General features: G+C 38.4%; 1 protein-coding gene across 2 annotated transcripts in view; it reads left to right on the top strand.

Annotated features, from left to right (window-relative positions):
• HMCN2 (hemicentin 2) overlaps window positions 1–27,822 on the top strand; it is a 2,554,053-nt gene that overhangs the window by 1,900,345 nt on the left and 625,886 nt on the right. For both annotated transcript variants that reach the window (XM_044058392.1, XM_044058391.1), the window contains exons 62-63: window positions 1,860–1,991; window positions 22,028–22,171. In XM_044058392.1, coding sequence (XP_043914327.1) covers window positions 1,860–1,991; window positions 22,028–22,171 — 276 coding nt within the window. The remainder of the gene's footprint in view (window positions 1–1,859; window positions 1,992–22,027; window positions 22,172–27,822) is intronic.

The raw sequence follows: 27,822 nt of genomic DNA on the forward strand, positions 1-27,822 counted from the left end.
ACGGAGAAACTTCCTTCTATCCAAGTAAGGTATGGGCAAACACAGAAACTTGTAACACAGCCCTGAATTCAGTACTAACCTGAAAACTGGACTATACTAGCTTAGAAAGGCGTGAAAACAAGTATTTTATGTTTTTTGGGTTTTTTTCAGAAAATAAAGCAGGTACAGTCAAAAAACACTTTAAATGCACAGAAATGTCTATCACACTTGAGTGTGTAGCCTACAACAGTTAAACAGGTTTATTTAAGCACAAAAACGACTTTGTTAAAGTGCAGGCAGTAAAATAAGTACACTATATAGCTGAAACAAGCTTCTTAAATCACAGAAACTCTAGAAAATCTGCGTTTTAGGTGGAATTAGCTAAAGGCAGTAAGAAAATGCAGAAAAATGATACTTAATCACGCCAAAGTCTCTCTTTGCTGCTGTAGAACTCTGCAGGGCACCAGGCAGGAGCTTGTTGAGCTGTTCCATGTGTCCTGATTGATTAATTCCATGTTAAGTCTTTCTATGGCTTTGTTGTGCTTGGGGGATTACAAACATAACTAAAAAATACCTTGTGATTATCTTTGGCTTGGATAGCTATATTAGCCTCAAACTTGGCTTTGGTGGATTTTATTAAGCTCCTGAGTTAGTTTATTTCAGTGACAAGGGCTCTAATGCTCTAACATTCTGGGAATTACTCCTCTTACCTTTGGTCAAAATTATTTTCCTTTTATTATAAAGCTTGTTGATGTTATGGTTCCACCATGTGGGTTTGTTTCTGGGGTTTGCCTGCAAATATGATGTTGCACTGCTACATGTGTGGTTAGAGTTCAGAACAGGATTTCCTTACAGTTTCACAATAGAGAAGCGGATGCTGATGGATACTAGGGATCACTGTACACTGCTCAGGGATTGCCATAGGAACATTGAGATTGTGGAACGTTATTCCCAGGAGCCTGGGTGACCTTTCCTCTTACAAAGTATAATTGCTCTGCCAGTTGTACAAGCCAGAGGTTAAGAATAAAGGAAGTAAACTCTAACATTATCCCCTGTCACTAGTATGATTAACATTATCCCCTGTCACTAGTATGACTAACATTATCCCCTGTCACTAGTATGACTAACATTATCCCCTGTCACTAGTATGACTAACATTATCCCCTGTCACTAGTATGACTAACATTATCCCCTGTCACTAGTATGACTAACATTATCCCCTGTCACTAGTATGACTAACATTATCCCCTGTCACTAGTATGACTCCTGATATGTGAGTCCTGATAACTGTGGACATCAAATCTATGCATTCTTCCTGTAAAAGTAAGAGATGGGCAAAAAAAGGTGCAACAAAGTCCAATGAAAGGCTTGGCAAGCATACAAAGAGAGACAGCAGCTCTTAATGACTTGTATGTTGACACTTATAGATGGAAGATGTGCTCCTATGGTCTCTGTAGTACAGTAAAATCCAAGCATGCACTTTACTACACAAACAGATGGAAAATATATTTCTATTTTCACTGTGAAACAGTAAAATCCAAATATATACTGCACATCTAAAAGGAAACGATTGCTAAAAGGAAAGGACCATGTACATTAATTATCAATCATTTATTAATTAGTTAATTCATAATCTGCTATGAGACTCTGAAAAGAAAGAGCCAACAGTTCTGGCATAACATCTCAGGGTGATTTAGGGCATGTTTGAGATATCTTTAGATGTTGAAAAGCAGCTCACATGTAAATGAGAGCATGTGTTTTCTACTGCTGCATTCAAACTGTACACAAATGACTGCATATGCAAACATTAAGAAAAAATGAGTCATTCCAGTGTTTGAAATCCCAGAATATGCTGAACAGTATTTTTTTCCTTGCTTTAGATCCACCAACCTTTGAAGATTTCAATGAAGAGCCTGTGATTCCAAGCTTAGGAGGCCCTGTCACCTTGTCTTGTGAAGCTACTGGTATACCTACACCAGTCATCACATGGATGAAAGATGGAAAGCCAATTGGTAGGTGAACTTGTAGTATTTCACATAGAGGAATTAAAATATCTGTTATCCTTGTAGCCTGATCTTAGTCATTGTATGTTGAGAGAGAATCTGGTCTTTCATTATTTTCCCCTGATTTCTATGTCTACAAAGTAAGAACTGCATTAACACAGTGGTTTTAATTTGGTTCTTATTTTTGTACACTCACACAGTTTGGCCAGTGTAAGTAGTTCATTTTGTTAGTTGCGTCTCCTATATTGCATACTTTAAAAGTCTTCTTTTGAAATAACTGCAGAGCTTTCTAGAGAAATGCAACTGAATTTCTACAGCTGTCAAAGTTTTAGCAAAGTAATCTAGTCCCCCTGAGCAACTTACCTCTTTGACGCCACCTCATTGCCTGCCACCCACATCCCCCAGTGGAACTATGTAGCAAATTGTAATCTGTCATCTGCATCCACAAGGTAGGTTTGGGGGGAGTTCAGCTACATCTTTGGGGTTTAACAGTAACCAATAACTTATCTGTCAAATAAATGAATTTCATTGCACAAGAACAGCGTCAGTTTGTTTTTCTTCTTGTAATATTTACAGCTGACACATTTCTTAACTGTGATGTACAAACAGAATTTTAATTTAATTAATTTTTGATTTTTATGGTGTGACATGTTTTGGCCAGTATAAGTGGTGTATTTAAACAATGCATATATATGTGTATATGTCTTTTATCAGCATGTGCATGTGTTCATTGTACAAATATGTATAGCTAGTGTGTGTATATATATATATATATATATATATATATATATATATATATATATATATATATATTATATATAATGTGCGCATTCTGCTACTTTTGTTGATCAGTGCTTTGATCACCATCTGTTTAGTCGACAAAAGTAGCAGATCATACAATTCTCAGGGTTGGCAAATTTGCCCTTTCCCGAAGAATTATGCAATCTTGGAGTTATGTATGTATGTTTGTATGTATATATATATATATATATATATATATATATACATATACATATATATATATATATATATATATATATATAAAAATAGTGTAGATATGTATATATGGTTATAGATATAGCTACTACACACACACACACACACACACACACACACATATATATATATATATATATATATATATATATATATATATGTTTATATGCATATGGACATAGATACTACATTACCTTAGCAATCTGCCTCAAGGAGGTAAAAGGTATAACTTATATATAGACAGACAACATAGATATAGAGATTTTACATATTACATATATAAATTAATATATATAGATAGATAGATGGAGCGATATAGCTATATATAAGTTTATAATGACTAATCACCAGTGAGTTTAATCGAAATACAGAACACTGAACAAACTCATCGGCAATTACAATAAATAGTAGCTGAAATCAACCCCCAGAAATTAAATATACTAACTCCATGTTTGCACAGTCATGAAAAAAGAGAAAAGCCCAGGAATTATGTAACGGTTGATATAATGAACTTCAACTGTTACATAATTCGACCAACTGTAGCAAAGACAAAAATCACCAGCATTTCAATTCATTTTGAGAAGCATGCAGCAATAACTCATATAACAGACACTCACACACATACACACACGAGTAGTTACTTTAAGAGAAAGCTCTAATGCTGACATCTATTTTGTCAAGACACTTTATTCAACAGAACAGAGGGTCGACAGACGTTTGAGATCAGAAATTCCTGAAGCCTGCAGATGTTTTGCTATGAATATTATTGTGTTGACACTTAGAACTTTGATATTCCAGCCATTTGACCTAAAGGAATATATAAATATATATATATATATATATATATATATATATATATATATATATATATATACATATATATATATATATATATACACACATATATACATATACATATGTGTGTGTGTGTATGGGTCTACCTCGACTCAACAAAATTATGTTTCTCTGAAACATAATTAGACATTCTCATTTCCACGAAAGAGCATTTTTCTGAAAATGCACTTTCGCAAAAAGGCAACTAAGCGAACAGCAATGATTGCTGTTGCTTAGATCGTGGCATAGCAGGGATAAGGGAATATTCCCTTTTCCCCCACTGTAGTTTGATCTCAGAGTGAGAGTATATAAATGGCAGGGGTTTGGGGGCAGGGGGGCTTGCCCTCCTGCATGAAAGTGATTATTGTTGTGGGGGGCTTTTGTGGGGTTTATTTTTGTATTACTTTAGGTTTTTTACATGAAAGTACAGGGGTCACAAGATTACGTTCCGTAGAAACATAATTTCGTTTATTGAAATGAGATCCTTATACATATATGTGTATATATCTGTATCTGTGTGTAGTACGTGGTGCTTCAGTATTGTATGCATCAGTCTATGAAAAGTGACTAGGGCACCATGCGTGTAATATTGTATACTACAATAGACCATTAGGAGATAAAAGAAAATATTTTCTCTTCATCAAAGAGGGAAGTTTTCTCTTCCAGCATCCCTTTGTCAAATGTAATATTGTTAGGTACCTGGCCTCCTGCACGTCTCCTATCAGCTCACTAGTTCTTGGCATTGGACAGCTATCAAAGTTTGAAATGCTGTTCCTTTTCGTAAAAGCATTACAGGAACTAATACTTCCATCCAGTTTAGGGAATAATACTACTGTGCTGCTTCAAGCCACTCTGCAGTTCTTCTCATGTCCCTAGTTTGAGCATGATGTTCTTCATGATTCACTGTTGCAATCATCACATTTGGGTTATCTGCCTGCAGGTAGCCCTCAGCCAGCCTGAATACCAGAGTCTTGGATCCCTGCATCGGATGCCGTCTCTTCTTCCATGATGTCAGGTAGTCAGGGGTATAAAACATGCAGCCGATGCCATTACATCAGTCTTTCTTGCCGCGTGGTGCCCGAAGCAGAAGCAGTTCGCAAGTGCCGATTGGTCGACTCCTGAAATTTTCATTTTCGAGTTTCAGAACCGAAGTCTTCAAAAAAGCTAAGTACCCTGTTGGGGATCCTTTTTCTTGCTCTTAACCGATGTCAGTTAAAGTTAACAATTGTCTTAACATGGAAAGCAAATACCTCATAAAGATTTTCATTCGTACTGCATTTCTTGCTTAGGCCCAGACCACGACGTCCCTCGCTGTCGGTTTTGTGCCTTGTTCAATCCCCGAACTATTTGTCGTCAGGCTATATTTGCAGCAAATTATTTTGGTACTCTGTATAGCTATCCAGAAATGGCTTTGGTAATCCATCCGACTACCGACATTCTGAAAAAATGTAAGGATAAAGACAGTGCAGACCGCATAGGTCCAAAGCTGCCGACGATGCTTCCATTAAGTTAGTTGCCAGTCCGCCGGTAGTCAGTGAGGTGATTTCGCAGCCCCTGATACCCGCTACTTCAGATTCGCAGGCCTCTACTGAGACCCATGCCACGAGATGCTTCCTCGACTATGGAACCTGTGGATGTCTCTACCTTGGATGGGTCTGGAGCCACTGTGCAGGCACCGGCTTCTGACTGTGTATTCAGGCCTACAGACTTGCATTTTAAACCAACGCCATCGTCTTCATCCAGGCCTAAAACTCGACCCACGCTTAGAAAACTGACGTCCAAACCACATGCTCAGGCCCATATGCCTAAAAAACAAATGCTTAGAATGGCTGTAGACCTTGTTACCTTAATTAGGGGAAGCCAGCATTCTCCCTCTAACAGACCTAGAACTGATTTTCCTACCTATGAGGATTCTGATGCAGAGGATTCCATTCCCTTTGCTTCCCCTCCAGAAGATTTTTCTTTTGGTGAAACCTTGCACACTCTTAGGAAGCATTTCCGCTGGGAACGCCAGGATTACTCTGACTCCAAAAAGAGGCTTAGGGAATTCTTACTCCTCCCTCAACACAGGCTTTTAGCTATCCCTCCAGATACACTCACACCTATGACCATTTTAGAGTATCCGGTCCACCTGCTGCATGTCTTTGGAATGTGGGAGGAAACTGGAGCACACAGGGAAAACCCTGTGGACACAGGGAGGACATGCAATGTCCACACAGACGGCACCCCAGCCTAGAATTGAGCCAGAGATCCTCTTGGTGTGAGGTGACTAGGCTATCTTCTCTGCCACCCAGACCTACAAATAGGAATGTTCCTCCAAAATAGGGACAAATGAGATGTCTGCACCTGATTCTGTTTTGAGTTTCTTTCTTGGGCCATGCTTCTGATCAGGCCAGACTTGGTAGCTATTGGTCCCAATTTGCATAATTTTGGTGTGGGGATGGTAAAATGAGTATAGAATGTATGCTATTACTGTATATTAAAAATAAAAAAATCTTTATTTATTATCTTATATTTTGTCAAGAAAACATGCTGAAACAGAAGTAGATTATCAAACTGTACTGGTATTTCAAGTTGTCTACACACACCAGCATCTTCAGCAGGTGCTACTCTGACATAAGCTCATTTGGAACAAAATCTTCTGACTTATCATAGTCCCCCACTCTTGCGTCCCATGCCCAACTTCCTTGAATCACAGGAAGTACAGACCAAATGAATAAATGAAGATGGGCCTGATGGTGGTGGGAAGACCAGGACCAAAAAAATATGAATAATTTCTAAACTCCTTTGCATTTTTATCTCATATTATTCATTTCTTTCTTCAAGTGACTCCAATTACCTCCTGACCCTATTCTGAATTATTGGGGTCTCCTGCCAAATTAGTTCTCATCTCTTGTTATGGTCAATGTGGTTCCACAAAACTACATAAAACTGTTAAAACTACTTAGAGTACTCGATAATAATACTAATAAAACAATATTGAGAAGAAAAAGAGGAGGAACAATCCGAGGTCTCTTCATAGAAATGGCATTGTTCCCATAACATCCCACTTACTGCAACCATTTCCAAATGTTTAATTTTATGTATTTACTTGGAGGGTGGCCTAAAGGTTAAGGTGTTTGCCTTGCAAGCACAAGGTGCAGGGTTTGAGTCTCACAAGGGATAATTGGCTAGGCTTAAAATGGCTCGCAAGGGCAGTTAGCTTAGTATCTAAATGTGCTGAGCACTCATTGGCACTTACTAACTACTATGAGGACATGAGCTGCTAACACTGTGAGCCATATAAGCGGTGAGATACTGCAGTATTAATAATACTACATAAGCCCCTAGTACAGTGCAGAAGAGGAAATGTAGTTGACACCACTAATAAGACTTGCAGCTACTGCAAAAGCAAGCCTAAAAGTAGGAAATGCCATGCACTTTGCTATAGTGTGTCTTGCAATATGCTTAAGGTATAATGACACTATCATGGCCTAGTCCATGGCTCACTGTGTCAGCAGGGCCTTATTGGGTCAGATGGATTTCATTGGTGTAAGTCTCTCCTTGCTACTGATAACAGACAAGATCTTTTTACTTCAAACCACAACCAAACTCTGCCTTCTTTTGTAATTTCTATGCCAAATCCTATTAGTTTGTGTCTGAATATCTCTATGAGTGTCATTGCCTTACTTGTCCCCCTGTTGTTATACTGAATGGGTGTATCATACAGCCATGCTTTGTCTGCAGAGCCTAATTCCTTTAACATTTTCCACAGTGCTTTAAAAGAGGGCAAGTCTTTTCCGAATATTACATAATGGGTTAAACCTGGGTTTATAGCCACACAATGCAACATTTTTCCCAGAAATGTCAGAATTTCTATATCTGCAAGTGGTACTCTATTTCTCACCGTATATGCATATTTCCTCCACCTTGCAGTTGTTACTCATTTTATGGTTACATATTAAGAGAAAGCCTCATAAGGGAAGTTGTGCTTCCAGAATGTAGCAGAGTCTGAACCTCCATTCCTTCTAAAAATGCATTTTATTAATTTAGTTGTAACACACTGACAAAAGGATGAATTTATTATCCTAGCTGCAGTTCTATCACATTCAGTAAGTGCAAATTTATACAGTTTTAACATTCCTAATAACAGTATTTTCTTCAGAAAAATCTTCTGACTTATCATAGCCCCCCACTCTTGTCTGTATTTTATGTGTAAGGAATCATTTACAGGTTCTTTTATGGAACATTGTAATTTCAGCAGTCAGTCTCATCCATGTCCATATTTATTTTTAGCACCAATCCTGTCAAATGAGATGAGAGGATTCATGTCAAATTCTTACTTAATTAAAATATACACACACACTACTGTGTGTGTCTTCCATATATATAGAGGTGTGTGTGTGTGTGTGTGTGTGTGTGTGTGTGTGTGTGTGTGTGTGTGTGTATATATATATATATATATATATATATACATATATATATATATATATATATATATATATATATATATATATATATATATATATATATGGGTCTACTTTCATAGACCGAATGTACAAATCGCCGACACACATGTTCCCGACCCCAAACAACCGAAAACACACCACACCAACAACTCAACATACCGAACACCACAACACCGACACAAAAAACACCAACTACACATTGCACACAACAACATATCCACTAACCTTAACCTAAACCCTAACTCTAACGTCCGACACTACCGCACACTTACCCAACCCGCACCCTAACCCTAACTCACTTAACACACCCCTAAACCTCAACACTGTCACTATCGCACACTCACCCTACCTGCACCCTAACCCTAACTCACTTAACCCACCCCTAAACCTCAACACCGTCACTACCGCACATTTACCCTACCTGCACCCTAACCCTAACTCACTTAACCCACCCTAAAACATTCAGCCCGTCACTATCGCACACTCACTCCACCCGCATTCTAACCCTGACACACTTAACACTACCCTACACTGCTCTACGTCACTTCCACACACTTACCTCACCGGAACCCTTAGTCCGACACCACCGCACACTCACCTTTCCCACACCCTATCCTATCATCCCTCACTATCGTACACTTACCTGTCCGCTCCCCAATACTACATCTTTCACTTTCGCACACTTACCGTATCGCGCTCACACGCTGCCGTTGTCGGTCTCTCAGCCGTCGGGATATCGCGTTTTCGGTAACCTATGTGTTCGGTCGTTCCGTCTCGGTCTTCCGGGTGTCGGTGACGTGGCGCTTCGGTCTATGAAAGTAGACCCATATATATATATATATATATATATATATGTGTGTGTGTGTGTGTGTGTGTGTGTATATATATATATATATATATATATATATATATATATATATATATATACACACACACACACACACGTGTATACACATACACATACACACACACACACACACACACACACACACACACACACATGCAGTTGAGGGTATAAGTTAAACTACTCCGTAACATGAAATTGTTAATTTCACCAGTGAATTCCGAAAAGATGTAGTAGGTCTGTAAACAAAACAGAATAGAATTCGGACTTACTCATACATGTTATGTGTAAGGAATCTACAAATATTTCAAGCCTCCATAGACTACAGAACTGATGGTGATTCCCTGCTGGGTGAGGAATGTAAACTTATATTTCTTTGTCTGTGACTTGCTGATACAGCTGCTTTCTGTTTTACCTGCTCCATTTTATTTTCTTTTTTAAGACATCTGCTTGACCTGGTGATTTTGTTCTATGTGAGAGATAGCCACTTAGATTGTCTAGGTGGCACATTTCATGTGTTTTTTATTGGTTAAATTCTTTCTTGACAGCACCTTTTAAAGTGTATTTTAACTAACTGCTGCATTATATCTGCTTTTTGTTTGTCTGCAGTTGATTTCAACTGTACTGTTAGCATGGATAGCATAGTCTAGATTCAGATCTGCTGAATCTAGAGTTTTATTGATAAACTTGAGTATTAAACCAGCCATTTTACATTAAGAAGGGCTCCCCTGCACCCTTATGGCAGAAGAGTGTAGATCCAGCCTTGCCTGAGCTGGTGATTGCTGGAGGAAGGTTCATTGTGTGCTTTTCTATTGGTAGATTAGCTTAAAGGTGTTTATGTTCACCTGTATTTGAGCCTTGTATTTGAGTGTTGCTGTGCACTGCTCAGTGTGGGTTAGCAGTGCCCTGTATAGATGCAAATGACTTGTAATGCAATTTTTCCTTAGATACCGGTCAGTAGAACCCTCCCAAGACTCCTTGCTGCACTATGGCCGACTCAGCTGCACACTGAGCAGTGTTGCCACACTTATCATCCCTAACCTTCAAGAGAATAAGCCCCTTTGTTAGTGTTAGCACAAAAAACTACTCTGACTATCCCACTCCCTTCTCTAATTGTACATATGGTAAAACCTGCTATAATGGATGGGCAGTTTCCCATCATTTCACCAACCAGACTGACTGACATGGGCATCCTGAGGCAATCTAGTAATTGTCTCATCTATACTGACAGCCACTTACTCCTAAAACAAACAAAAATACAATGTTAGAGATGTACTTACAGTATGAAATCGGTGTCATTTCCCTCATGTAACAACAAACTAGGCATCAAACAGGTTGTCAGCACACACACTTCACCTTCCACACAAAATAAGGTCACAACACATTAACCCCATATGCGGAGGTACTCACTAGAAGCCTACAAATAGATCAGAGACCTCCCAAACATAAATCACTTGTACACACTGCTATGAAAATAGTAACCACTAGACACAGTAACACATACACACCAGTGTCTCAGCAAATAAGCCCCTAAGGCAAAACACTTCAAAACCTAATGTTTTACTCATAGGTGACTCCATCATGAGACAAACAGATGTCCCCCTGACCAGGCTGGACAAAGAGAAGGTTACGGTCAGCTGTCTGTTAGGTGCCAGGATCTGTCAAATCATGCATGCACTCACATCACTCAGCAACAATTACTGTATGACTGTCATGGCCCATGTTGGGGTGAATGACTTGAGACGTACCTCTCTGGACTACAAGAAGAGAGACATGACTGAATTCTCAGATTATGTATCCCAGGCATGTTTGACTGTAGTCCTAAGTGGCATTCTACCTTCATCCAGGATGATGCACAATGTAAACAAAAACAATGGTTTACTTCAACAACTGGCTTAGCGGTGTCAGTCCAGGGGGATCCATTGTCTGTTAGCCTGGAAAGACATAGTTGCAGCTATATTGCTTTGCCAGAGATGGTCTGCACCTGTCTCCTCTAGGGTTTTGGATACTGGTAAAAGTGCTTGCCTTCCCCATAGTGCCTGTTTAGGCAATGTCAAAATAACAACATTTCCAACTTGACAAAATCCACTCGAGGCAAACTAAAGGTTTTGCTGCTTAATACTAGGAGTCTGAACAGGAAACTGCACTCCCTGGAAGCAGTTCTCTCCTTTGAAGATGCTGACATCTGTGCGGTCATTGAGAAAAGAGCACCCTGGCCATGCAAGGCTGCAAAGACTTGCACACGTTCAGACCTCAAAATGAGCAGGAAATAACCAAAAGCAGAGTTGTATCCAACTTCATTAAGGCCAAGTACATCTTACGACTGGTCAGACAGTAGAATTCTGTCAAACTACACCATGTCCAGTTAACTATAGGCAAAGTAACCTACCACATCATTGCTAACTATAAGTCCCCCAACTTGAACCAAGAAAAGCACACCACCTACCTGGACTTACTGGAGTCGCTCACCATACAGCCCAGCACCATAGTCATGGGAGATTTCAGCTATCCCTCCATTGACTGGGAGATGTACTCAAACATGCTTGCCAAGAGGTTCCTGCACTTTGTTAACACAAATGCTCTGGAACAGATAGTCTGCACTCCCATGAGGGGTTCAAATGTCCTAGACATAGTACTCACCACATGGAGAGTCACCGCACTCCCACTTGTATGATGCCCTCCCTGTTAAGGTCAGACGATAAATCAATCTTGTTCTAAGTAACTATTGGACTTGACACCCCCACAGGAGCAAAAAAACAAAAACTTTTCCAAAGCAAACTACAGCCTACTACATAATGCTATAAATAGTTTTATACCCCTGCAATCACAGACAACAGTGACTCATATGCAGAGGTACACACTAAAACTTAACTGTATAGACTTGGCTGCAACTGACCAGATCAAAACCAGGTCCTCCCAAAAAAAAACAAGCCACCCTGGTGGACCTCAAGTATAAACAGGTTATACAACAAGAGGAAGAAACTGATGTGTATGAATAAGAAGGAACCGACTCAGCAGAGGAAGAATTCCCTCTACAGCTTGAACAAACAAATCAGAAGTTTTGTAAATTGTCTAAAGTGAACTGTGAAGCTAAAATAGCATCCCTAGCCAAAGATAATCATAAGGTATCCTTTATGTACATATGAAATCTTAAAGGGAATACCCAGCTGTGTGGCAAACTGGTAGTAGATGGCATCACTCATTATACTGGAGGAAATTGCCAAAGTGGTAGCTGACAGATTTGGCACAAACTACATTCTCCCTGTCCCCACCAGCTATACCTCAAAGCATACCTGACACCAGTTCTCTGCCTAGTATCTCTAGAAATAAGGTCACATCTGTGCACTGTGAGGCCAAAAACATGGGCTCAGTGGGACCAGATAACATCCCAGATTGCTTACTAAGCAATCTAAAACAGGACCTAGCAGACCTACTTGGCATTCTTTTTAACCATAGCCTGAGAAGTGGCTTTGTTCCATCAGAGTGGACAACAGCAGTAGTAATCCTGTTGCACAAGGGGGGGGGGGGCATCAGCTGACCCTAAGAGCTATAGACCTATAAGTCTAACCAGCCTCATCTGCAAGGCCATGGAAAGAATCATCATGGACCTCATCAACAAGGGCACAGGTGACATTCAATGCACTTTCCCAAATTTATTTCGGGGAAGAGAGGTCGCCAGTTCGGGATCCTGTATCGGTGCAAGTACGGTTCATAGGTGTTTACTAGGCTAATGACTACAGGGACCTTTTTAAGCCTAGCCATGCATCCCAAATCTCTGATGAGTTCTGATAACCTTGATAAGTGTAAGCATGGGCCTGGGAGATGAACCATTTACAGGTTATGTGTTTGTATCAGAGACATAGGTGCCAAACCAAGGATGAATTTATGGTTTCCCATCCAATTGTCCAAATTGCACTTGAATTGGATTAGGGAGGAACTCTGCTTCACATGGATGAGGAGCCTGTTCCATAGACTGGGTAGTCTGTGGGATACATACCTATCTCTCCAGCAGGTCCTATTTATATCACAGGCAAGGTTTAAGTCTTTAGAATGGGTAATTCTGAAACTGTTTGTTTTGCGGATATGTAGGAGGTCCATCACAGTGGGTTCTGACAATGCCCTGTATGCCAGGCATAGATCTCCTCTCAAAAGCCTGTAGGAGACAGAGTACAGGGATAGGGCCTTGAGGCGGTCTGCATAGGACATATTACTTATGCTCTGTATTCTTTTAGTGAGGAACTTCTGTGGGCATTCCAGTTGTTGGGTATGTCTGGTTCGGTGCACAGCAGAAAGAAGGTGAATAAAAGTCCAGTAAATAAAATTCAACGAACAAATTTATTGGATGAAAACCACACAGTAATAAATCCCTCAAGCGCTTTCGCTCAGTGCAATACTGAGCTTTATCAAGATGAACACCATATAGCAACTGCTCCTATTTAAATACTTAAAAGTAATCATGTGATCAATTAAATTAAAAAACTAATTGGTAAAATATCACCTACAAGTACTTGGTATTAAAAGGGCTACATATAAAACCAGTTGAATAGCCTTGTCATAATATTTCTCATATATATAAAAGCTCAAAACATAAACTTCTTGCCAAACATTGTTCAACAAAAACTAAACATTAAATGGATCATATTGCGATCAAGATAATAAATACATAGTGAGTACTAAGTAAATATAAATAAAAAATAAAAAATAAATAAATGAATAAATAAAAAATACTGAATAAATATACAAAATCAAAATAAAAATAAAAAATGTGTGAATCAATTCTTTGGGAGTGTGTTAAGTGTGTGAGTATATCAATTTTATGTTATATTATTATAATTTGGCTCTTCTTAATTTCAAGACACTGCTCAAATTCATATTGTCATTAAGCCCTGGCCATTTTGCAGCGTCCAACCTTAGTTGCCATATAAGCTCTTTATATTCCAGTTTACTCTCCCAATCACTGCCTCTACTATCCAGTATTAGCTGCTCTAAAACAATAAATCTAAGCTCCATGTTGGGACAGGACAATGAATGCTTGTAAAAAGCATTAGATTCCTTCTTCTTTGTGATGTCATATAAATGTTCATAAATTCTTCTCTTTAATGTCCTTTCTGTTTTCCCTACATAGAAGCTTTGGCATTTTAAACAGAAACCCAAATAAACAACATATTTTGTGTTACAATTAAAATACCCACTTGCCCGATATACAAATTTCCTTGATGGAATATGTAAAGTGTCACCATTGAGAATGTTTGGGCACTGTTTACACATTCCACACTTAAAAGTTCCTTTCTTGCGCCTAATATTAACAGTTTCTGTTGCATGCTTTCTTTCAAACAACTCTTTCAAATTAGTGCCCCTTCGCCTAACAAATTTGGGTTGCTTTGAAACCATCTCTGTTAATCCTTCATGTAATGAAAGTACAGGCCAAAACCTTAGTACTGCTTCTTCTATTAACCTAGAATTACTGGAAAAAGTGTGTGTGTATACATTCTGCTCAAACTTTTTGGAGTTGGTGTTCAGCTCATCTACTAGTGTGGTGATAGACCCTAATAAAGGTGGATATCTATCTTCCCTATGCGCACATACTTCTAAGGCCAGAGTGTTGACCAATGTGACAGGATAACCTCTTTCGTAAAACCTCTCTTTCAAGAAGTTCACCTCTTCTAAAAGATTTTCTGTAGTACTGGTCATTCTGGGTTTTGTGTTCATTTTCTTCGTTTTTGTGTTGTTCCATGGCGGAAGAAGTTGTGCAATGCGACTTTATGGACACTCCACAAATGTTAAGAACATCTGAAGACAATGGTCCGGTCACTCGTTCCGAATTTAACAAAGTGTTGGAGATGCTAACATAACTTACAAACAAGCTTTCAGTAAGTAACTCTGATTCAGCCTTCATGTTGCCAGGCGACCAGCAACAAGGCCTGGAACGTAAAAGAAGGCGTATTTCTGGCGAACGTTCTCCCACGAGTAGTGGCATTCAACCTAGTAGTACTAACCAGCAGGCGATCACCAAACGGACTAATAAATCGAACAACCAGTTGGCAGGAGACGCAAGTGGACAGGCCAACGTATTTGATTTCAACGTATGGGCGTATAACCTAGCCTGTGTCATAATCAGGACATGCTGGACAGAGAGTGAGTGAGATGTCCCAGAGATTGCAGCTCTTGTTGAATATACTTCAGTTGATGTGAAGCAGAGCTTCTCACTGACCCTATTCAAGTGCAACTTGAACAAATGGATGGGAGACTGCAAATTCACCCCAGCAGTGGCACCCACGTTCATCACGGACAGGGGTAGTCGGTGTCCATTATAGACTTGCTCTGAGAATTATGTCTTCTAACCAAGAAAAATTGGGGCAACTCAGGATTAACATGGCTAGTTTTGTAAGGGCTTTAGGACCGTTAGCCAAGTAACCTCCTATGAACCTCTCGGTAGCAGGTTCTTTTGTGGGACATTGTAATTTTGGCTAGTCAGAACCATTTGCATCTTATACTCCATTAATACTGCCAAACAAGCTTTAACCAAAAGGGAACCAGCCCTAAATGTCTCTTTTTATTTGGCTTTGAATTGCTAAGGTAGAACAAATCTTTCTCAGGTTCATAGGTAATACTAGGCTAGCTGCCCTTGTGGACCATTTTAAGCCTAGACAATTTACCTTTCTGTGCTCAAGTTAACCTACACCATTTGGTTAGACATTGGCTGTACACATCCCATGGTCAGTAATTATATACTACCCCTAATCAGAATAACTGGAATCATACCATAGATTATCTGATGGGACCCATGCATGGAGTAAAGTATTTAGGAGATACCTCTGTCCATTAGTAGTACAGGGGGCTGTCCTGGGGTAATTTGTCCATTTCTCACCCATAGATTCAATTTGTGCTGGAATTTGGACAGGGATGAACTTTGTTTTATGTGGATGGGGAGTTTTTCCAGAGCAGTGGTATCCTCTGTAAGATATACGTGTCCTGCCAAACCATTCTGTTGATGCAGAAGAGATATAGATCCCTAAACCACATATTTCTGATGCCGTTTGACTTGCAAGATGTGCAGTAAATCCATCAATATTGGGTTGGAGGATGCCTTGTATGCTAGACACAGGTCACCTCTTAGCAGTCTGTAGGATACCAGCTATAGTGACAGGGCACTGAGTTAGTCCATGTAGGATATGTTGTTTAGAGCTTGTATTCTTTTAGTAAGGTATCTTTTGGGTTTCTAATACCATGACTGGGATGGACCCCATTCTTAAGTCAAAGTACGATTAAAGATCATGAAATTAGTATTGTTTCACTCTTTGATGTTAGCCAAAAGTGCTCTTCGCAGCACCCACAGTATGCCCAGTAATGACACCTTCTGCATTTCATACGGTGTTACATGAATTGGTAACATATCTAAATACTATTGTAAATTCTTTTTTATAAGACCAGTTACTCCTACTACTATTGGAACTCTCTGGGTATCTTTCTTCCACATGGCTCTCATTTCTGCCTGTAGATCAGGCATTTTATGACTTTGTCTCTCTGTATGCAAGGCACTGTAGTCACTAGGTGTGGTGCTTTCAATGATCAATGCTACTTTTGTCTTCTTTTCTTGGACCACTGTATGTTTTTCTAGCATCTATCTTTTGAACTGTTGGTATTGGATGATCCCATGTGATATAAACTTCATCATTTTTTATGATTCTTTGTGCCTCATGTTTCCAGTGTTTTTTAACCACTTCAATACCATAATATTTGCACAATCTCCAGTGCAACAGTCTCGCCACATTATTATGCCTTTCAGTATACAGTCCCTCTGCCATTAGTGTGTCGTAACCAGCAACAAGGTGTGACTATTTCCAGTTCGGTTTTACAAAACCTGCATATGTCTGTTCCTCCCACATGTTCAATGGACTTTGTAAACCAGTGTGTACATAGCCCACTATCTTGGACTGCCAATATTAACCTTTCATTTCTTGATGTGAATTCACCTCTCCTTAACAATTCCTGTGTTCATTCCTGATCAACATGAGGCTCTTCCAGAAGTTTTCTATACTTGCAACTATATTTATGTTTTTTCCACATTTCTTGCCTTCTCATCTGGTCCTTCATCTTATATTCTTTCTTTAGTTTGTTAGCACATTCAATTGCTGCCTGGTTTTTGATCTACTTCTGGTTTGATTTCCATTCCTGCTTGTCGTCGATATGCTTCTGCTAAAATAAGCAAAGATGTCATCTTAGAGTTATTCTCCTCATGTTTCAAAACTTTCACTACATTTGGATCTTCTGAGGTCAGTAGATATGTGTGAAGTCCCACGATTGCAGATCTATACATGTAATCCGTTTCAAGGAGGCCCATCCTGCCTTCGGAATGGGGAATAAATAATCTTGGTGTACAATAATTTTTATATATCATTTGATGAGCATGAAGCATCCTTCTTGTTTTAATATCCAGTCTATTCAACACTTTTTGAGGCCAGTCAATCACTTCAAAACTATAAGTTAGGACAGGAAGAGCAAATTGATTTATAGCTTGGATCTTGTTCCAAGATGTTAATGCTGTTTTCAGGATTAATTTAAATCTTCTAAAGTACTCCTTACTGGGTTTTATTCGCATTTGTTCATGTTTTATTGCTAATCCTTCATCAGTTCCCAAGTATTTATACACTCCCTCTTGCTCAAGTTCTTTATATCACATGCTTGTCCCAAACTGATGTTTTCCTGGTGCTGCAGTTTTTCTTTTTTAAAGGTTGCATTTGCACATTTGAAAAAGTTTTGACAACCTGCAGCTGTGCTTTCAGTTCCTCATTTGATATGTATTGAGGTATACAGTTTTAAATCATCAACAAAGAGAAGATTTTGTTGTTTTCTAGGAGCCAGATTGTAGCCATGGCCTATTCTGTTAAGTAAACAGCTTAATGGATTAATGGCAAGGCAGAATAGCAATGGTGACCAAGAATCACCCTGGAATATCCACCTCTAAATGTTTATCCCTGGGATAATCTGTCCTTTATCATGGCTTAATTGCAAAGTGGTATGCCACTGATTCATGGTTACTGTGATGTCAATCAGTGTAGGGTGTATCTTATACATTTTAAGCACTCTCTTATCCATGAGTGTGGGATATTATCAAATGCTTTTTTGTAGTCAGTCCATGCCATACTTAGATTCCTTCCCTTTCTTACAGTTCTCCACTATAACTTTAAAAACAAATGATCCTTTGTTCCATATTACTTTCTTTTATTGCCCTTTTGTTCTACTGCAATAATTGAGTTTTCTTCGAAATTTCTATAAACTCTGTCAATGTCAATTCCTGTATGTAGTTTATACATCGTTGGAAGACAAGTTATTAGTTTATAATTTTTAGGGTAGCTTGCAGGTTCACTCTTAAGTTAGAGCATTGTTTTTCCTGTTGTTAACCAGTGTGGTGTGTGTTTGGGGTACACATATAAATAGTTCTTACTCATAGCTAAACCCTCGTGCAAAGAAGTTAATACTTTAAGCCAAAAGTTAGGTACTGCACCTGGGCCTGGGGTATTCCAGTTAGAGGCTTTTCTCAACTTTGTTTCAATCTCGCTGGCTGTTGTTTCATCCCATTTCATATACTGTACCTTTAAAATGTATCTACGTCTTCTTTTTCTAACGGTCTTTCAATTCCTTTTACCTTATTTCCCAATTCTCTATAAAACTTTTTTTGGGTCATCAATAAATTATTTTGTGCTTTTCCCTTATATTTATCTTTGTATCTTTTAAGTCTTTCCACCTGTTTTGAAATTTTTAGTGTGTTATTTCCAATAGTGCATAATAGATCCTGGTCTGTTCTAATATTGCGCATTTCTTTTATCGCATCTATCTTTCTTAGTATTTTTGTTGATCTGTTCCCTCTTCTATAATCTTCTAACAATGACACTTCTTGTCTTAGCTGCTTTATAGTTTTTTTCTGTTCGATATTTCCATGATGGTATTCGCTTTTGTCCCTCTTTCCCCTCGCTACCCTGTGTTCCTGTGGCAGAACTTTATCCGTTATTAATTTAGCAGCACAGTAATATATTCTGTTTACTTCTGTTATATTGCATGGGTCTCTGTAGACAGTCCTAATTACTGTGTTCATTTGTTTTATCAAGCTTCTGACTTTTGGGGTTTTGTTAACATTCTACAGTCTATTACTCTCATTGATCTTGATATATCTGTCTTTGTCTATTAAATCAAGCAACTCTTCTCTTAACTCATTTTCTTCCATGCTGAGGGCACATCCCTTGTTTTCCATTTCCTGCGGGCATTCTATAGAAAGTTCTATACCATCTTCCTGTGGCACATTCTCTTCAGTTTCATCTTATGTCATCTGTCGTTCTGTCATGTGGGAACTCACTGGCCTATCACTCCTCAACATTGACTGTGTCAGAGTTTCCACAGTTTTCTGTAACTTTCCTTGCTGTCTAGCTTCAAATGAACATTTATACTGGTTTCTTGCAAAAGGCTCCAAAATGTCTTGATATGGCGCCTGACCAATTGCTTCCTATTCCACTGGTTTCCCCTTAATTTGGATATCCATTGCCCTATCCTGTTGTGGTGTTTTCTGTACTCGATTTATTACACAGAGTCCTTCTCTTTGCAGCTGTTCCATAACCTCAGTTTCTATTTCTTTAACTTCTCCATTACTAATCTCTTTCTCTGCTTTTCCTCTTAGTCTTCTACTTTTTTGAATTGTAAAGTTTTCCATGTCCGGATTCTTTTCCCTATTTTTTCTTCAAATATCTTTGGTGCTGCTCTTTTTTGTATTGGTTAGTTTTGCTTTCTCCTCAAATATTACATAAATATTACACCATATAAAATCTCTTTTCTGTTCCCCTGTCCATATTTCTTCTTCACGTCTCCTGATCTTCTTGCTTTTCCTTATTCTGGGAACTCACTCCATCATGCTGTGATGTAGTCTGTTTTAGACCATTTACATTAAACCCTTTACTTCGCAGGCACTCCATAACTTCAACTTCTATTTCTTTAACTTCTGCTTTACAAATCATCTTTTCTACATTACATCTTTGTTCTATTAATCTTTTTATTGTGAAATTTTTCATATCTGGATGCCTTTGCTTGTATTTTTCTTCAAATATCTTTGAGACTGTCTTCTCTATATTAGTTAACTTGGATTTTTCCTTTACATAAATATTGCACCATATCAGATCTCTCTTTCTTTCCCATGTCCGTATTTCTTTTTTATATTTTTCAAATATCTCTAGGTTTTGTTTATATTTTCTCACTTCCTTAGATGCTTCTTTTTCCAAAGAGTTCAAAATTTCTTGATCTATATGCTGTTTTTCAAACATCTGTTTTATTAATGAATGGAAATTTTTATTTGAAGCTTTGGACAGTTTTTCCTGCGGAAGTATTTTTCTGTCCTCTAATTTCTCTCTTAATCTTTTTGTATATCTTTTGTCTGGAAATTCTGGGCTTCTTACATAATAGTAACAATACATGATTTCTTTCTTATCCTCAACAGTCTAGTCTGTCGTCCTTATGTCTCTTTTTTGGCCAATCAATTTTTGTCATTTTTGTGGACTGCTACCATATAAATATGTTGTTTAGACCTTGTATCCTTTTAGTAAGGTATCTCTGTGGGTGTTCCGGCTGTTGTATATATCTGCACAGACAAATGGCAAAGGGGCATTATAGTCAATGATTCGCCTAATGAAGGCTAAGTAAAGGGGGACAATGACATCCCTAGATCTAGACAAAATAATTTTGTTTGTAAGTTGTGCAGTATAGAAGGACTTTCTTACATCAATGGAGACATGTTGTTCAAAAGTTAGGTCACTGTCCATGTAAGTTCCCAAATCTTGAACAACTGAGTTAACTGTTAGTGGCGTATTTTCAGTGTGGTATTCCCTGGAATAGATAACTTCAAACAGAATACAGTAATGTATTTTTTGGCATTTAGTTTCAGTCCATGATTTTGGCACCAGTTATTTATGAGGGACAAAGCTTCCTACTGGATGGCTAAGTCATTTGGGGATTCAATGACTGCTCCTAGCTTTCAATCATTTGCAAATTTAGTCTAACATTGAACTTTGGCATTGACTTTTACTTCAGAAATGTAGATGCCAAACAGGAGAGATCCCTGCACAGAACCCTAAGAAACTTACAGGTGTCATCTCTCTTTGTGGAAGTAACTTCCCGTTTTTTGATTTCCATTGTCCTATCTGAGTCCCAGCTGATAGTCCATTGGGTGGCATAGGGGCTTATTCGCATTTTATCATTTCTACTATGCCTGAGTGAGGAATTATGTTCACAGGATCATAGAAAGTTACTAGGCTAATGGCCCAAGTGCCCTTACAAGCCTAGCAGAATTTACCCTTGTTACCACGATCAGCACCTATTGCCCTGTCCAGGTCGAGGTATGCTGTGTAATGTTTTGCCCTCATCCATTGCTTTGATGACCTTTTAAAAAGGTCCACCAGGCTGAGGAAGCATGACCTGTTTTTGAGAAGTCCAAAGTGAGGCAGATCCAGTGTTTGGATGTTCCCTATGTCCTGGTTGATTAATCCCATGAGTCCAGCGTTTGGAAGTTCCCTATGTCCTGATTGATTAATCCCATGATAAGTCTTTCCATGGCTTTGCATATGAGGCTGCTTAGATTTATGGGTCTGTAATTGTGTAGATCTGAAGAAGGTCCTCCTGTATGCAGGGGAATGGACTAAAGAAAGTGTTACCTTTTGCTGTAATTTTATGGATTACATATTTCTGCAAGTGCAAATGCTTCTAATTGCATAACTTGCCTTCCATTGCATATTATTCTTTAACAGTGCTCTGGGCCCATGCAGCTGACTTACTGTTTTAATCCAGGGAAATGACATAGCAGCACCATCATGCTCTTGACCGATAAGAGACAGTTAATAATAAATTAATAACAAGTAACACCATTTATTTTCTTTTCCTGTTTTCAGACAACACTATGGGTTGGAGATTGGTTTCTGGAGGTAGCAGATTACATACTTCCCAACTGAAGGTTACTGATGATGGCACATACACCTGTGTGGCGAAAAACTCCGAGGGAGAGGCACACAAGAGCTACATTTTAACTGTGCAAGGTACAGTGGTCATGACATAGCTGCTATAAGTTGTCTACAGTAGATTTGCTATGTGTCTGCAGTATTTTTTTTTTATTTTGTATGGCTTTGAACTAATGCATAATAGGATCCTACACAATTTGGTCATCCTTCATATTAGCACAATTTTGTTGTACAAAGTTGTTACAGCTTCTTGCATTTTGTTTTCTGAATGAAGAATTATTAGTAAAATTATCTGCTGTAGAAAAGTTGAATAAGGCTTATTATACGTAACACAAATGTTGAAAAACACTAATGTTGGAATTTTGTTTTCATTGTTGTGACTAAAGTGATCGCCCAATATTAGTTGCATTAACACTTTATGGTAACTGAACCACTAAGTGTAAGTACTTATAAAGTCTAGCCTAAGTCACCTATTGTTTTACACTTTTCCATGAGAAAAAATATTTTAACTTTGTTAATTTATAGAGAGACATAAAACATAAATTCAGTAAAATACCTGCATCACATCTGTCAACAAACGTAGATCCAGAAAGCACAGTGAAGCACTTAAGGTTTTGGTTGCAGGCTCCAGGATAAACGACTGTTTGAAACGTATTGTAATGCTAATCTTCCAACATTACGCATACTTTTTTCCTATGTTGCTCTGTTGACCCAGTGCAATTTAGGTACTGGGAGAATCACAGAGATGAAGCCATGAACTAACAGATGTGTCATTGCATATCAATTCATGACTGTGTCACCACTTTACTTACTAGCTGCTAGTTCATATAATTAGTTTAATCTTCTAGGATTGTTCGCCCTTTTAGAGCAACTTACTTGAATCATTCAGTCTGAGAGAGCTCTTGACATAGGAGTAATTAAACTTATGCGTATATCTGAAGACTTCCTACAAATTAAGACAAACAGCCAATTTACTTTTTTTCTGGCGTTTTTTGACCAAGAAATACACATTATCTCAGCATTACCTGTGCATCCTAGCAAATGATGGTGATATTTTACTTTTGGACTTACCATTCTAGTTTATACAGGTGTGGGTGGTATCTACTTGATTGACATCTCATTCGGGCTGCCAGTTAAGTGTGGTGGTTGGGATATTTTTTTAAATGTCATTCAACATGTAAAGTTTGTGAACAGTAAAAAGTTTAAGTAGATCAAAGTAAAATTATGTGAAACTCTAGTATCGAACATGACTGACTTAATGTCAGTGAGTGACTGCTGCACATATCCAGCAAGGGGGGTGCTGACCCCCTGCAGTACACAGTTTTAAGAGCTTTGCAGTCCTGTGGTGAAGGGGTGTGGATGCCCTCCAGTGGATGCTACTGTTTCTTTTTAAACATAAATATTTATTTATGTCTTTTTAAAGAAATAAGTGCATTTCTCGATAAATAAAAGATAAAACATTATAATTAAAATGTCGGTCATCGTGACAAGGGGGTAGGGCTTGCTACTGTGCATCTTGCCGAGTCCTAAAGTAAAACATCACCCTCATGGCTTTTGTGACTTAGTTGTTTGTCAGAATCCTAGGAAACTGGTTGTGAAATTAACTTGTCCATGGGACACCACACTGAGTAATCTCTTGGTATACCTGCTCGTGAAGGACTACCTTTGCTCACATAGAAAATTATATTCTAGCTTGTATTACAGGCAAGCACTCGCTGGCCATTTTTCTACAAGGAGTCGCCAGTAAAGCATCTGTTTAGCACTGTTGTTTGCTTGCTGAAGGAGTCAGAAATACCTGCTGCCCTGGCAAGTGTCAACATTCTGTGCAGTTTTAATTTAAACTGAGCTTCTGAGTTAGCTCAGATTCTCTGATGGAAAGACAGAACTGCAAATAGCTTTGTGTTTGTGTCCTTTTTAAAGTTATTCACACTTGTTTGGCAGAAAGTATTGGTGGGTGAATTTTTCTGCCATTGTTTTGCACATCTCAAAAAGATAAATATTTTAGTTTAACATCACTCATTAGCAAGCTAGGTTTTTTGGAAGAGTTTTTGGGTTCACAATAAGCAGTTACCTTTTTCATGCATGATAGGTATTTGCACTTCTTTCTTAAAAATGAAAGGATGGTATTTTAAGTTTTTTAGTTGCCTCTTTATAGTCATTCCAAAGGTTTGTGAGAACAGAATTCATTACAAGAACCCTTGTCTGACTTCCAACATATACTGCCTCAGGCATTTTCACTAAATGTTTGGGAGAAAAAAAAAAAATATTTTTGCACCCTTTCATATCGAGGATTTCATCCACTTACCTATGCAAACTAACTGCACAGCTGTACAAATATATGGCTGTTACAGAAGAAACACAGATCACACAACTGAAATGAAGTGTAGTAAAAAAGTAAAGACAATGCAAAATGTGTTCCAAAAATTGATCTGCCTTTAGTGATATCTTTCTAGGGCAGATATGTGTGTGAATGTATGTAGGTTACTCTTGAGAATAATATATAAAACTTATGTTATTCAACATTAAAATGTGTATACACTAAGAGTTACAATGTTCCTCTATTTTTTTCTTAAAATATTTGGTTTACATGTAGTTGTGGTGGTGGTGACATTTTTATTTCAACCATTCATTCTAGCATGTTTACTTTCTCAGGATGTCACATTGAAATAAACTAAATGGAATCTTACCTAGGAGGGAGGGAGGGTTGTAGTGGTTTCTCCTCCTGTGATGCCTTAGCACTTCGAGGAGTCGTGTAGGCCAGCTTCCCTGAGAACAGGCTGTAAGGAGGGGAGGGACATGGGTGCCAAGCTGGTAATGGTAGTCCTCATGAAGGCATGTCAAGGAGAAGGCATGTTTACATATCATGGAGCATAGGAGGTCCTTTAGTGTTGATGCCAAACTCATGTCACCACCAGGTGGTTTGGCCTGCATAACAAAATTGTCTTAACAGCTGCCAGAATGACATCTCCATGACTGGGTTTCACATAATGGGGAATGAATGAGTTGATAATGGCTGTGAACTCATCAGGCAAGAACGGGTCAAGGGATCACAAGGACATGATGGTCAGCAGGTTGTAGGGTGCAAGCAAAAAAAAAGTGAAATCTTGGCAACTTCAATGGAAGAGGGTAGTCAGTCAGACCAGTAAAGGGATGTGTATGTGAGCATAATGTTGGTGAGGCACTCTGCTTATCAAAAAATTATAGAAAATACAAGGCAGCTGGGCCATGTGTAACTTGTATCTTGACAGTACCTACCCCTAGACCTTACCTCTTTTTATAAGGGGTAAAAGGTTAGTCATGTGATAGGTCAGTCATGCTGGGGTTAAATTTGTCAATACCCATCCAGTTGTCTAACAGATTGTGTGTGTCACATTGGTTGAAGTTTGTTCTAGAGAATAATTAGTCATTGCATGATAAAGCTGTCTCTCCAACATGGTTTGTTTATTTCCTGAAGTAGGTTTAGATCTCTGGTTTTAGTGCTCACTACACTGTTGGATGTCTAAAGTTATAAGAGGCTTTGGACTGCCAAATCACTAACTGCCTTAAAAGCAAGGTGCAAATCACCCCTAAGGAGTCTGTAGGACACTGAATACAGGAACAGAGCCTCCAGTCCCCAATTTAAATTTATTTTGCATGACTGTTGCAGTTAATTGCATTTGGTGGTTCATCAAATGGAGTAACAACTGCATCAGTTCAATGTCTGTAACCTGAGGTATCAGTTGTGCTTTATGTTTATCTCTTGTGATGGTTAGGTGAATGACGAGGCTTAATTTTGTATGTCTATATGAGGTGTAGGTTTTATGATTAATATGAGTAAACAGATTTATTGTGATCCACCTGCATTACAGAAGTCTGTATGCAATTACTTCCTTATTTGTTAGCCAGAAAGATCCACTGGACACATGTGCCTCTTTCTACTGGTTACCCAGGAGCAGTGGTCTGCTTAACTGATGTGCCTCAAGTTACATAATATGCAAGTGTAAAGTAGGGATATCTGTTTATTAGATGGATAAAGTTACTTTAGCAGCATTTAGTCCCATATCTCTCAACTTCTTAGCACAAGACATATGGACAAAGCCAAAAACAATGGTGGAACAGACACCTAAAAATTGGGACAAATTTTAAATATTGCTCGTAGAAACTTAGAAAGTTGTTAGAATAAAAGGTTTTGTGATATCATACATTTTCTAAAGGATAAGAAGTCTGAAAGTCAAATGCTTGTCACTTTTTGTGAATTCAATCTTAATTTGCTAAAAAAAAACACTATTTTATGAGGAACAGACCAAAAATATGAGACAAAATGTGTACATTCTGCAAAAATGTGGACAGTTGAGTGGTATGTTTAGACCTTATTCTTTGTGTTTATAGTATCATGCCAAACACAAAACAAAAACCTGTTAAAACGGGGTATGTCCTTATACTAAACCAAGCTGCATCTTGTTGATTACCTGCTCCTCTACAGGTAGTTCTCCCTCATCAGTCTGTTACCTGCTTCTTCTGGTCAGTCACACAGTTTCTTTTCTATTTCATTGTTTTGAATATCCCCATTGCCCTTTAAATTCCATGCCAATCCCCTGTGAACAATATTAAAGGCCTTACTGAAGTCCAGAGTCACCAGATCCACAAAACTGCTTTTGTCCGACTTGATGGCAGTCCACTCATAAAATTGGATCAAAGTGAATCGGCAAGACATGAAGTCATGCTGTTGCCGAAATGTAAGAGAACAAGCCTTCATTAGCTGCATCGTGAGAGTGAGGCCATTGGGGAGCCCATCCCAATTTCCCAAATAACTCAGAGCACTAACAGTTTGTTACTTGGTCAGAGTCACACAGTAGGCACTGGGAACTGATGGAATCAAACCTTAGCTGTAGAAAGCAGATTATTAAGATCTTGTAACCTTAATTATCTGTGTCAAAGTGGCTACCCTTCTAAGCAGGGTTGAGATGTATGTCAGTTTACCATAGATGGCCATTACAGTGTAAACACTCTGTCCAGGGAAATAAGATGATAAAAGTCTAATTTTTCTATTTTTTTTATTTTTGTAGGATTTCACCCCCAAACCTCTTTCATTATTGACACCACCTTTTAGCTTATGTAACATAAGTAACTCTGATGTTAATGCGACTCATAGAAAAGAAACAATACTGACTTAAAGTAAATGATACATAACATTGCTTTTATTTTGCTGAAAGCTCTTTTCAGTGAGCTATATTTAGAGATATAACAAATGAAGAAACTACTTCATCTAACTGAATGGCCCATTATATAATGACTGTCCCTACAAGCATTTATCTTTGCTGTCATGCTTCTTAAAGAAAAGGATGTCTCAGAAAGATGTCTCATTATAGGATTGTCTTCAAACAAAGGGATCTTAACATTCTCTAGACTGCTAGAGATCCCATTTGACAACCTGATGAAACTCCATAGACAACCAGACATCAAACATGGTGCTAAAAATAAAAACAAAAAAATACTATCTTGTTTGCTTGTTTCCTGCCTTTCCTAGCTATATAGTCCAGATCCCAGGCCTTGCTTGTCTCAGGACTTTATTTTCTGTGTTCAGAGCTATCCAGACCTTGCTGTGGTAGAGGGAAGTACTACTGCTTACTAGATGGAGTAGTGAGCATTGTACTGCCTATCTAACACTAGAGGAGCCTTTTTGAGCTGATTTCTATACCTTTAAACTTTCTGGCTTAAAAACACGTGTGTTTGCACATTTTTTGCATCAT

This window comes from Protopterus annectens, chromosome 16.part0 (genome assembly GCF_019279795.1).
Source record: "Protopterus annectens isolate FY-2018-M chromosome 16.part0, PAN1.0, whole genome shotgun sequence".
In the NCBI taxonomy this organism is placed as follows: Eukaryota; Metazoa; Chordata; order Ceratodontiformes; family Protopteridae; genus Protopterus; species Protopterus annectens.